The 13717-nt window shown below is 36.9% G+C and overlaps 1 protein-coding gene across 2 annotated transcripts; it reads right to left on the reverse strand.

Moving 5' to 3' along the window:
- Positions 1 to 221: 221 nt before the first annotated feature.
- Positions 222 to 2133, reverse strand: LOC140892741 (uncharacterized). 2 transcript variants are annotated; one of them, XM_073301712.1, is made up of 2 exons: positions 1991 to 2133; positions 222 to 900 (listed from the first exon to the last, which is right to left on the reverse strand). In XM_073301712.1, the coding sequence occupies exon 2, from the start codon at positions 838 to 840 to the stop codon at positions 568 to 570; it is 273 nt and encodes a 90-aa protein (XP_073157813.1). In that variant the 5' UTR covers positions 841 to 900; positions 1991 to 2133; the 3' UTR covers positions 222 to 567. The 2 variants fall into 2 exon arrangements, with proteins under 2 accessions (XP_073157813.1, XP_073157814.1); XM_073301713.1 differs by lacking the exon at positions 1991 to 2133 and adding an exon at positions 1817 to 1968.
- Between the last annotated feature and the right edge of the window lie 11584 nt (positions 2134 to 13717).

A 13717-nucleotide genomic window follows, 5' to 3' on the forward strand; every position in this document is an offset into this window, starting at 1 on the left:
CTTTTACAAAATCTTTGGCTCATTGTTTCAATGGAGTTGTAAAAAGAACAAGATCGGAGGAAGTCAATCCCAACACACACACACACACACACACACACACATATATATATATATATTGGTAAACCTTCAAAATATAGTAAATAAAGAGATTATCCCACTCTAATATAATAAATAAATAAATAAAAATCCTTCAATAAAATATCGAAAAATCTAAGAGAAGATTATTTTTTTTGCCGAATAAGAGAAGATTTCAATATAATAACATAGCATATCATTCCAAAGAACAGGTACAATGCGAAATCTTTGAAATAACCATGCAAGACCCATGGACTGAAGCCTTGAAAAATTTCTTCAAGAAGTGGGAAATGGAGACTGAAGGCCGAAAACTATATAAATCTGGTCAAGAAGATTGCAACATTTAATCTATGGCAACTCAACAGATTACTAAAACTCAGTGATATAGACTGCACCAGAATTCTCCAAACTAAAGATCCTTGTTCACAGAGCTCACGAAGAATATTATCCACCATGATACAAGACAACAAGGTGGAAATGTAAGATTTGTATTTATTGTATAATTTTGGGGACTTCTCCATTTTTTAAGATACTAAGAGCATACTCTGCACAGTCGATAAGATCTTCAATGTTGTGAAGGGACCGTTCTTCAGAATGCAGTAGAAAAATGGCTCGAGCCTCGGCTTTCTTCGCTAACCTTGCTGCTAAGTTGAGTGGCAAATCAGGCGAATTGATGCTCCTCAATATTTGGCGATACAACATCAGCACCCTACCTCGATTTCGTGCCAAATCCTCTGCGGTTGCCCATATCAAACCTCTCGCCATTTTTAAATTTCCTTTCAGTTATCAAGTGGTTGTATGTTAAACCCAAGAGGATCTTGTAATCTGTGCAGTATTTAAAGCAGGGTCATCAAGATACTAGAATATACTTAACTTTGTAGTCAAAGCAAAGTAAAAACAGGCACTTTCAACGCATCTAACGACAAACTTGAGTGAACTTTTGGTTTCAAGTCAAGAAGAAGCTTCATCATGTAGTTGGAATCGCCAAGCCATTCAAACACAAAATAATAATGATGATGATGATGTGCACAAAGCATCACGTAACAAATGCCAAAAGGTTGTACATTACATCCAGAAGATACACTTTTAACCTGATACAAATTATGGATTTTTAATTTTCATCTTTTCTCAATGCTTATGATAAACATGGTTCGACACTGATTCCATATACTTGATACTTTAAAGCTAAAAGTACTAACTAAACATATTATATGCATAGTCTAGCTAGGTCTGATTTGGGTTCTTAAAAATTTTGTAGTATGAAGTATTTGAGTTTATGTAGGCCTGAAAAAAAGATCAGAAATAATAAATGTGAAAGAAATATCAGGGACCTGAAATCAATCGGAAAGTTTGTTATTTAATGCCAGTATCACCCTCCAATATAGCATATATCCTTAGGTTGATGTTACTCCAACAATCATGGATTTTTCACGGTCTAAGAATTCTACTACTTCGATCTATGTTAAATCCAACGAAGAAATATATAGCAGCATTAACGTGTTATCAAGGTATTTAATAGATTTTTCTAGTGGGCTCAAGGGCATAACATAATTCCTTTCTGGCCTCTGGGTAACTAGTTTACGATGTAGGTGCTTTCGTGAGTCAAACAAGGACACATAAGAAAACAATAAAATCCATCTCATACGTCCCATTTTATCCCTTTTTTGATACAAACAAAAAGTTGTAACTTTTTTCAACCAATTCAAATATTCGCTCAACAAAAAGTTCATAATCAAAACACCTTATCAAACTCGCAAGAATTCAAGGCTACAGCTTCACTCGGTACTTTTATCAAACACATTGGACTCGATGTATCTTCATTTAGCGCCCGCAATGCGCTGGCAGCACCAAGAACATGATGGAAAAAGTTGAAAGCATTTCAATGGGCAAACCGCCATGAAAGATCACTGATTACCTCGAGAAAACAAAATCTTTTCCTGCCGAGCTTCAGGAGGCCTTCCTCACAGGTATCTCTCGTCTCTACTTGGGAAGTGAGTTTCATCCATAAATTTGTGTATTTACAATTGTAATATATATTATAATAGAATAATAGATTTATTTTGTCATAAAATTACCAAAAGAATGAGAGATATAGACCGGTCTTGGCTTTAATTCAACAGATAAATCTCTTACTAAAAAAACATTATTGTCTTTCTTTTAAAATATTAATTAAATAAATTGCAAATATGTATTTTTCTCACTCTTATTTTCCTATTCTTCTTTCGATCGACCACGTCGATAATTATTTACTCACCGTGGGTCGATCTGTCGACCTAACTTGGGGGTCGGCCAAGCTTGGGTCAACCCAGGCTCTGGGTCTAGACCAAGCTTGGTTCGACCCAAAGCTTAGGTATGCCTGGGTCGACCAAAGCTTGGGTAGACCAATTCTTTGGTCGACCCAAACCACCCAAAGCTTGGGTCGACCCAAGCTTTGGGTGAGTCGATCGACGACCAAGCCAGCTTAGTGATTTTGAAAATGTCATCTGGAGTGTCGATCGATTTTTACTACTTTTCGACCGATCTTGACTGGCTTATAATTGTATATATATGCGACCCAAGCTTTGGGTGAGTCGACCAAGCCAGCTTGGTGATTTTGAAAATGTCGTCTGGAGTGTCGACCGATTTTCACTGCTTCTCGACCGATCTCGACTGACTTATAATTGTATATATATTTTTTGCTAGTAATAATAAATAAAAACATTAGTGGTGTAGTAGTCAGAACTCGGGAGAAGAGAGAGGAAGAGATCTGAACGTCTTTTTTTTCTTCCAAAAAACTATATTTATCATTGAAAGAATAAATTAACCTTAAATTGAGACCCTTTGACTGAATTAAAAAGTCAAGAGTCTTTTCCACTGAATTAAAAACAAGATCATGTCTATATATTTAAATGACCTCATTAAAAATACAAGAGTACACATGTCAATAAAATTATATTTGTACTCCTTGACACTCTTAAATTAATTTTTTTAAACTCCCTAGTCTACACATTCATTGTTTTTTCCTTGTATTTTTCTTATCTCTCTTTCCTTCACGATTCCCGTTGACAACTTCTATAATAAATCACTAGCCACCAAACCCCACTGACATCGAACCCACTGACGAAACCCATGAACGACGAAGACGAACACAATTGGAAGCAAACTGTTTTTGGGCTCAAAAAGTGAACAAATCTTCCCTATACACGTGCGAGTGAAAGAAGACGGCAGCGGAACCAGAGGACTTGCGATTTTCGATATTTTCCTAGTAATTTTCAAAGAAATATGGTCTACTTTTGTTTGTTTGAAGAAATATACTATTTGTGAAGAAATGCCTTAGTTTTGTGATCTCTTCAAAAAATATATATATATACTAAATTTGGTTGTGCATTTTTTTGCTTTCATAACTTTGCTAGTACTTGTCATTTTTGTTCAAGATATAATCGTGAATTGAATGGTGCGGTTGTTGCTACGTTCTTTGTAAAGTTGAATTAAGAAATGTGTGGATTTTGATGTACCTCTCGTTTTTATGTAGTTTTATCACATTTTTGTTGTGAGAAATGGATTGGAGTGAGATATATCATATGCGTATGCGTATGTGTGCGTTTTTTTTATTTGTTTGGACTGTTAGGATGAAGGGGTTAATTTAAATGCAAGTCTCCCCGTTCAAGAAGGTTTAAACTATCACCCCTTTTTGTTCCTTAACCAATATTATGATGTTGAGATTGTCAATTCTTTTAGAATGGATCAGCTAATTGGAGAGGAACATGAGTGGGAAAAAATTGATTTTTGTTGTTTCTACTGAGGTTGGTTGTGGTATAGAGCATGGTAGAAGGGTTAGCAGGGTGGGATTATTAGCAAGTTGCATGAAAAAATTGTATAACGTTTTGGTTTGAATCTAATTTCCTATTTCTGCTAATGTGTTGTGTTTTTTTGGGCCTATTATTATGTTTCGTGCCAATGGTTGCGATATATATTATTGTTAGATTGTTACGTTGGAAATTCCTGAGATTGACTGCATTTGTTAAGTAATGGTGATGGGATTTGGACCATATTGTTTCGAAGACGCGTGTTTTGGTACGGAATAGGCCGGTTCATTTCTCGCATATCTATCGGGAAGGGAATTCGGTTGCGGATGCGTTAACCACTCCCATCGCTGCGTTGGCCCGTTCTGACTCTTCCGGGCTTCCTTACCTTAGATCTAGGTTTTCTTAGAGCCTCACGCTCGCTTATAGCCGTTTTTTTTGGGCTTTCTTTTTCTTTGTTTGCTCTCCTTTTTGGTCTAGGTCATCCTAGATTTAGATATATGTAGCTATTTATTTTTATTTGCAGGTACAGCTCTCCGGCCCTTTTTCGGAGTTTTTGGAGTTAGTCTGTTCCCCTGTCGCTTGCTTTGCTTCTTCAGGGTGATGGATCACCAGGCGTTCACTGTGCTTCTCCTTGCCTGGTTCTTGCTGTTGTTTGGATGTTTTGTGGGCGGTCTCTCGTGCCCCTCGCTTTTTGGATTTTCAGTCTTCTTGGGAGTTAGGTTATGGCTTGAGTTTCCTTCGCCATTTTCCTGCTTTTTTGCTCTGGGCCTGCTGGTTTGCGGTCGCTCCTCTTTTTCCTCGCGGCCTATGTATAGTGACTTCCCAGCTGATCATGACTTTTGGACATATTTCTTGCATAGCTTTGATCTGTTGTTCAGCTCTGGATGGTGCCAGCCTCTTTTCGCGTTTTAGTGTCGGATTTGATTTTGCTGGCCTGGAGTTGTGGATTTCCTCTAGGTTTTACTGCACAGGTTGATACCAGCCACTCTTCGCGCCTCAGTGTCCGTTTTTGATTTTGCTGGGCCGAGCTGTGGTTCTCTTCTAGCTTTTGCTGCCCAGGATGACTGCTGACGTTGACTTAGTTAGCTATTTTTGATGTTATTTGTTTATACTTATTTTCTAGGGATGTTTTGGTTGTATATTTTTCGATACCCTAGCTGTTCTGATGTTCTTATTACCTTTGTATAGCCTTTTGGGGAGGTCTTGGCCTAGCCCCCCCTCCTCCGTTAGGTTTTATTTGTATCGCTTTTTTATGTTTATATACAGGTAGGGGTCTGCCTAACCCCCGCTTCCGGCGGTGTTTTTTTTTTAAAAAAAAAAAAAAAAAAAAAAGAAGTAATGGTGATTTATGTGGAGGCGACATTTGCTGATATTGTATGGTTAACTGGCGTGGTTTTGTTGCATGAAAAATTGTTAAAGTCATTCTTTAAGTTTAAATTGTTTTTAAAGTTTGAAATTTATTGCAATTATTTTATGAACTTCTTGTTTTATGATTAAATGGTAACTGATATGTGTAATAATATTTATGAAATGATTTCTTAATATAATACTTTGATAAAATCAATGAAATGACCTAGAACTTAGAATATGAATCATGTACATAAAAATGCATTCAACAATACCATGCTATTTTTTCGTACGGAGGATTCATTGCCATGATATTGTGATGATTTATGTTCAAATTTTGTGCTAGTTTGTCGTCAAATTATGACGTGGTTTCAAATCAGGCATTTGTTGCTAAGTGTTGTTTGGAGGAAAACATTTATGTTTTCTATTTGAATTAGTTATAGTATATTGACAATATTTTAAATTTTTTAATTCAAAAATGGTTGAAAATGAAACTTATGTTGATGAAAACGAGTCTAATGGACATATTGGAAATGATTCAATGTCATGAAGTTCTTCTATCTATTTTAGAAAAGTGATTAACGAGCTTGAACCAAAAATTAGTGAGAAGCAACTGGCAAGGATCAAAAGCACGTCTTTTTCTAAATGGTTGAACATGCCTAAACTTTCCATCTACCATACTTGAGTTGAAGTGGTATCGAAGAGATTCGACAGTGAATCTGTAGTAGCCCGTTTTTATTTTAAGTAATTATTAATAGCTAATCATGTTTAGAATGGTTTAAACATGAATCCTAATTTGGTTTTAATGAGTAGAAAATCGGATTCAGGACGTTGAGATATGGTCCAAAGGGTTCCAAGAGTTTGAGTGGCTCGGAAGGTCCGAACTTGAGGGCTAAGAAGTTCGAAAGCTTCGAAGTGTTCGGAAGATGCGATGCATTTTAGATGGAGAGGGTGAGTTCAAAAGCTCCGAACTCACGATCGAAAGTTCTGAAGTCCCTCAGTCAGACAGATATTGAAACGTCTACTACTAATAAATGCGGAAGACTTTTTTTTTTAAATAATACTATGCATATACGCCCATACATATATGTATAAACATAAAAGAAATAATATTACTACATAAAAATAACTCAAATACTTGCTGAAAATATCATTATGCATGAAATAAAAATACTAAGTTTGATAATGCAAAATTCTCATAAATAGAAAAAAATGAAGTTGTTTAAAAACTCAACATAATAAAAATAAATGTTTCTTAAACATCAACTAAAATCTGCGATGGTCACGGGGTCCACTACCAGCTCGCTCATACGTCCTCGCCACCGATAGGAGCAACATTATAATCATCTGACTCACCTGCACCATATAAGCGTAGTGAGCCTAGGGGCTCAACATGTCTAACCCTTTATAGCAAGGTTAAAAATAATGCATCATATAATTATACTAATACATATACATGTACATGCATGCATGCTCTTAAAAATATACAATGTAACTTATTACATGCAACGACTTAATTCATAACATAGCCTCATCATACTAATCATAACATACATACATAACTAGAGCATGACTTAATCATAAATAACTATGAAGATTATATCCGTAAATGTGGCTCGTAAACATGAGCGACTGATCAGTCTGAGAACCATCGTACGTGGCGGTGAATACTCACCTCTATGCTGGTAGTAAACTACCTATGTGCCAGTGATAAAACCACTTCTATGCCGGTAGTAGAACTACCTCTGTGCTGGTGGTAAACCACCTCTGTGCCGCCACATAACTTCAATTTCCATAAAAACATTTTTCATGCTCAATTCTTAATCATAAACACATCATAAAAATTATTCATGTATGCATGCACTTAAAATATGTCCGTAATATATATTTAATTAAATTTTTATAATAAATATACTTTTACTTAAAATAGACTTCATGCATAAAATTAATTAAATATATATTTCGGACTTAGTTTATTTTCATGGGTTGGTCCAACTGCTGGCCCCTTAGACTTAAACCCATAAATTCTAAGACTGGCCCAATAATTCAACTTAAGTCCATTAACTTACATTTAAGCCCAAATAATTTATTCAAGCCCAATATGACATATCTGGCCCAATAACAAAATCCAAGCCCATTAATTACTTAGTCTGGCCCAATGACCCAAAAACCTAAAGACTAGCCCAATAATTTTCATGGGCCCCAAGGCCCATAAAAATTAATGGAGTCATTTAAATAATTACTAAAGCCCAATAACTTAATTCACATGTGACCCAATTAACTAATTGAACTAGCTTTGGCCCATTTACAGCCCAACTTAATAATTAACTTAAAAATAAAAAATACTCAAGCCCAACTAATATAACCCAGACCCGGACCCAACTAACATGACCCGTGACCCAACGGACCCGACCCGTACCCAAAACACCAAGCCCGGCCCGCCTAAAGCCTAGACACAACCTTAGCCTTTCTTTTCTTAATCCTAACTCACGGCAGCCCTGAGCGACTTTGGAAAAACTGAACGTGCCGCCTACTCCGGCGACATTTGGCCATGAAACCACTGCCCATACTTAGCCAACCTCCAGACGGTTCTAACCCAACAAATGTTACCTCAAACGGAGCTCTGTAGAAGGAGAACGAACCAAAACAATCTACCCCTAGTTTCTGCTCACGTGCAGAACGCGACCAAAAACTTCAGGCCGTTCGGCCGCCCATCTCCGGCAACCACCGGCCAGAGAACCACCTGTAATATCTTCCCCAAGGTCTTGGGATTCTAACCCCACTGGAATCAACCTAAAACACGCCCTGTGGACCGAGAACGAGCCAATCTCCCAACGTTGCGCAATCTGCGCGATCTGCTGCACCCAACTTCTTTGGCTTCGGTTCCGGCCCTTCTTGGCACAAACCCCCTACCTCACTCGATCCTACAGAACCTAGGACACGATTCTAACCACAGCCAACAGCCTGGACCCGAGCCACATGAGAAAAACGTGATCAAACCTTGAAGAAAACAAGAAAACGCATGCACGTGAAGGAGTCTATGAGATTTTTCAGAAGAAGTTCAGTAAATATCATGTCAAATCCATATAGTCTGATGAAAAACGTGAGTAGTAGCTTATATGGTGGTAAAGGAAAGGAATTAAACATGTCTTGTTAATTATAACGAAGATTTAAGCGTATACGGGGCTCCGGGACGACGAACGGACCAAAAACTTGAATAATCCTTGAAGAACTCGGCTAAGGAGGCTGCTATCTGCTGAAAAACGTGAGGGAGGAGGTAGAGGAGATGGGGTTGGCGGCTGATGGGGTTTGAGCGTAGGGTAGGGAGAGATTTTGGGTGTAATGTTGGGTAGATTAGGATAATAACTAATATAATTTATTTAGAAAGATAATATACCATAAACTTAAAATTTTAAACTCTTAAAATACCTACCAATCTGATAAATAGACCAAAATCCGAAATAAATAAATAGCCTATTTTTAAAAATTAATAAAAGTCATTAAAATGACTTATTTTGGCTAAAAATCAACCTTTAAATAAATATATAATTAAATACTAAAATTTTCTTGACAAAATATCATAAAATATTATTTTTTTAAGGCTCATAAAATCTTTTAAAATATTTTTGGCTCAAAAGTTGATATCTCATCCGTCCATGGTCCCATCTACGCGATCAAATCAATAAAATTCTGAAAAATTTAGAAATTCTAAAATCACGGGTTAAATGCTAAAATAAATTTAAATCATGCATATAATTCACATAATAACACATAAATGTCATTTAACCCAAATATAAATTTTTAAATAATTATTTTCCCTAATTATGCAATGCGAATTTACGTATTAAAATTTTCGGGTGTTACAATTCTCCCCCCCTTAAATTGAATTTCGTCCTCGAAATTCGACTGATCAAATTTTAATAACGAAGTCCCTCAAAATTCTAGTTTACTAACACGATTACTTATCTAGTTCTCAAGTTTCAGTATCCCAAAGTCACGTAATCGCAATGCATAACTAAGTATTTTAAAACTTTGCTAACATAAAGTCTTAAGTCATAACATATGCTCCTGATAAATCATAATAAAATATTTAAAACTTACAGACCGGTAGTGGGATTTCTGAGCTTCACGTGGCAGATGGACACCCTCCAAAAACCGTGCTTTGATACCAATTGAAACGTCTACTACTAATAAATGCGGAAAACGTTTTTTTTTTTAAAATAATACTATACATATACGCCCATACATATATGTATAAACATAAAAGAAATAATATTACTACATAAAAATAACTCAAATACTTGCTGAAAATATCATTATGCATGAAATAAAAATACTAAGTTTGATAATGCAAAATTTCCATAAATAGAAAAAAATGAACTTGTTTAAAAACTCAACATAATAAAAATAAATGTTTCTTAAACATCAACTAAAATCTGCGACGGTCACGGGGTCCACTACCAGCTCGCTCATACGTCCTCGCCACCGGTAGGAACAACATTATAATCATCTGACTCACCGGCACCATATAAGCGTAGTGAGCCTAGGGGCTCAACATGTCTAACCCTTTATAGTAAGGTTAAAAATAATGCATCACATAATTATACTAATACATATACATGTACATGCATGCATGCTCTTAAAAACATACAATGTAACTTATTACATGCAACGACTTAATTCATAACATAGCCTCATCATACTAATCATAACATACATACATAACTAGAGCATGACTTAATCATAAATAACTGTGAAGGTTATATCCGTAAATGTGGCTCGTAAACATGAGCGACTGATCAGTCTGAGAACCATCGTACGTGGCGGTGAATAATCACCTCTATGCTGGTAGTAAACTACCTCTGTGCCAGTTGTAAAACCACTTCTATGCCGGTAGTAGAACTACCTCTGTGCTGGTGGTAAACCACCTCTGTGCCGCCACATAACTTCAATTTCCATAAAAACATTTTTCATGCTCAATTCTTAATCATAAACACATCATAAAAATTTTTCATGTATGCATGCACTTAAAATATGTCCGTAATATATATTTAATTAAATTTTTATAATAAATATACTTTTACTTAAAATAAACTTCATGCATAAAATTAATTAAATATATATTCCGGTCTTAGTTTATTTTCATGGGTTGGTCCAACTGTTGGCCCCTTAGAATTAAACCCATAAATTCTAAGACTGGCCCAATAATTCAACTTAAGCCCATTAACTTACATTTAAACCCAAATAATTTATTCAAGCCCAATATGACATACCTGGCCCAATAACAAAATCCAAGCCCATTAATTACTTAGTCTGGCCCAGTGACCCAAAAACCTAAAGACTGGCCCAATAATTTACATGGGCCCCAAAGCCCATAAAAATTAATAAACTCACTTAAATAATTACTAAAGCCCAATAACTTAATTCACATGTGGCCCAATTAATTAATTGAACTAGCCTTGGCCCATTTACAGCCCAACTTAATAATTAACTTAAAAATAAAAAATACTCGAGCCCAACTATTATAACCCAGACCCGAACCCGACTAACATGACCCGTGACCCAACGGACCCGACCCATACCCAAAACACCAAGCCCGGCCCGCCTAAAGCCTAGACACAACCTTAGCCTTTCTTTCCTTAATCCTAACTCACGGCAACCCTGAGCGACTTTGGAAAAACTGAACGTGCCGCCTACTCCGGCGACATTTGGCCGTGAAACCACTGCCCATACTTAGACAACATCCAGACGGTTCTAACCCAATAAATTTTATCTCAAACGGAGCTCTGTAGAAGGAGAACGAACCAAAACAATCTACCCCTAGTTTCTGCTCACGTGCAGAACGCGACCAGAACCTTCAGGCCATTAGGCCGCCCATCTCCGGCAACCACCGGCCGGACCACCACCTGTAATATCTTTCCCAAGGTCTTGAGATTCTAACCCCGCTGGAATCAACCTAAAACACGCCCTGTGGACCGAGAACGAGCCAATCTCCCAACGCTGCGCAATCTGCGCGATCTGCTGCACCCAACTTCTTTGGCTTCGGTTCCGGCCCTTCTTGGCACAAACCCCCTGCCTCACTCGATCCTACAGAACCTAGGACACGATTCTAAACACAGCCAACAGCCTGGACCCGAGCCACATGAGAAAAACGTGATCAAACCTTGAAAAAAATAAGAAAACTCATGCACGTGAAGGAGTCTATGAGATTTTTCAGAAGAAGTTCAGTAAATATCATGTCAAATCCATATAGTCTGATGAAAAACATGAGTAGTAGCTTATATGGTGGTAAAGAAAAGGAATTAAACATGTCTTGTTAATTATAACAAAGATTTATGCGTATACGGGGCTCCGGGACGATGAACGGGCCAAAAACTTGAATAATCCTTGAAGAACTCGGCTAAAGAGGCTGCTATCTGCTGAAAAACGTGAGGGAGGAGGTGGAGGAGATGAGTTTGGCAGCTGATGGGGTTTGAGCATAGGGTAGGGAGAGATTTTGGGTGTAATGTTGGGTAGATTAGGATAATAACTAATATAATTTATTTAGAAAGATAATATACCATAAACTTAAAATTTTAAACTCTTAAAATACCTACAATTTAGAAATTCTAAAATCACGGGTTAAATGCTAAAATAAATTTAAATCATGCATATAATTCACATAATAACACATAAATGTCATTTAACCCAAATATAAATTTTTAAATAATTATTTTTCCTAATTATGCAATGCGAATTTACGTATTAAAATTTCCGGGTATTACAGGTTATGGGTTTTGATGGGTGATTCGACGGGTGACATATCGGAAGGTCCGCACTCTGTCGTCAGCAGTGAGTTGTCCAATCAGGGACACGTGTTCGGTGGACAGTGATTGGAAGCCCAGATAAGGTGATTGGAAGCTCCGAAGAGCATTCGAAGCATCCAAACTGGCGATCGGAAGGTCCGATCGTGGTTTATAAATAGGGACAAGATTTCTCATAGTTATTGTGTGTTTTAGGTATGGGTTACGAGCCAGTGTTTAATTCTTAGCGTTTTAGTTGTTTTATCGCGAGCCGAGCGATAGCAAAGTTCTACGGGGTTTGTGGCAGAGCTATGTTTGGGTCAGGACCTTCGACATCAACGGGCTGAAGACGGACGTAAGTATAAGTCTAGACCCTTAGTAGCTATTTGGAATAGTTATTAGTCTAGTTAAAACTTTATATATAAGTATTTGTCATATGGTATTGTCTTGACTTGTCGGCTTAAATTGTAGAAATTTGTCCCGCTAAACCAATATTTGAGGTACGTAAGTACTGACTGAGACAGTCAGCGGAGTATGCATGTTTATGTGTTGCATTATTATCTGGCATGAGATGCATGATATTACTGTTCATGATTTATATGGGGCATTGACATATCATTTTGATCATTTGTATTCTTTCAAGGTAACCTGTTGTTTCTAGGGCCGCTCAGCCCTTGGGTTTTTATTTATACGATCAGATACCGTGTGATACCCACAGTATCGACGGAGTAGCATGTGCGGTTTTACCCAGGAAAATGATAATTCAAGATCGGGTTCAGTATGTGTGGCACCCACTTAATCTCCGGAGCACCGTGCGCATACTGGAGGCATACATTCTGAGCATGAATTTCCAAATTTGATCCCAGTTTACCAGAGCATTCATTTACGTGTTGTATGCATGATTTAGACTTGTGTACTCATACTTTGCGTTCTGGGCGTTAGCGTTCACGCCTTTGCTTTTATCTCGGACATCTCATTCTATGGAAAAAGTTTGTAGGTGGATCAGGAGCGAGTTCAGTGGTTGATCAGTGACCAGGGCTTGGTAACAGGGATCACAAGAAGTTTCTAGTTTAAGACTTTATTCGGTATTCCGTTTATTTGATTGGGTTGTATTATTATTTCTGATTAGGTTTCAGTGATTTTACTAGTTGTATTTTTCTGGGTTGTTAGATTGAAGTTTCCGTGATATCTCTAATTATGTTTTCTATTTAAAGCTTCGATCGCATGCTTTAGTCTCTACTAGTAGGTGATTCTGGAGCGGGGCACTACAGAATCCTCATCCAGCATTTTTTTGAAGAAGTTGTTCCTTTCACATAATTTGATGTTTCCCTCATCCTTGGTCTGCCACATGTGAGCCAACCAATTGATCTAGATCTCATAACGAAGTCAATTTTTTTTAACAATAAATTTTTTGGGGAGCTAAACAATTCTACGTTGAGGAATATTTTTGAGAATATCTTATTATTAGCTAAATTGGATGATGACTCGCAGCCAGATGATTTTATCAGAGTGTTTATTTTATTTGTATTCAATTGTGTAGTATTTCTTTTGAGTACCTATATGACACATTGACACCTCGATTCATATTTTATTATATTGATGATCTACCAACTTTTTTTAATATTCGTGGGGAGATGCTGCATATAGATTTTTATGTAATAAAATTGCAGCACATATAGTATAATCAGAAGGAACGATTGAAGGAAAAACATAACTGGATGGTTGCGT

The sequence above is a fragment of the Henckelia pumila genome, chromosome 3, assembly GCF_033568475.1.
Source record: "Henckelia pumila isolate YLH828 chromosome 3, ASM3356847v2, whole genome shotgun sequence".
Lineage (NCBI taxonomy): Eukaryota > Viridiplantae > Streptophyta > Magnoliopsida > Lamiales > Gesneriaceae > Henckelia > Henckelia pumila.

Excerpts from the sequence above, each read along its gene's own strand:
- LOC140892741 (XM_073301712.1), bottom strand. The coding sequence starts at position 840 with ATGGCGAGAGGTTTGATATGGGCAACCGCAGAGGATTTGGCACGAAAT.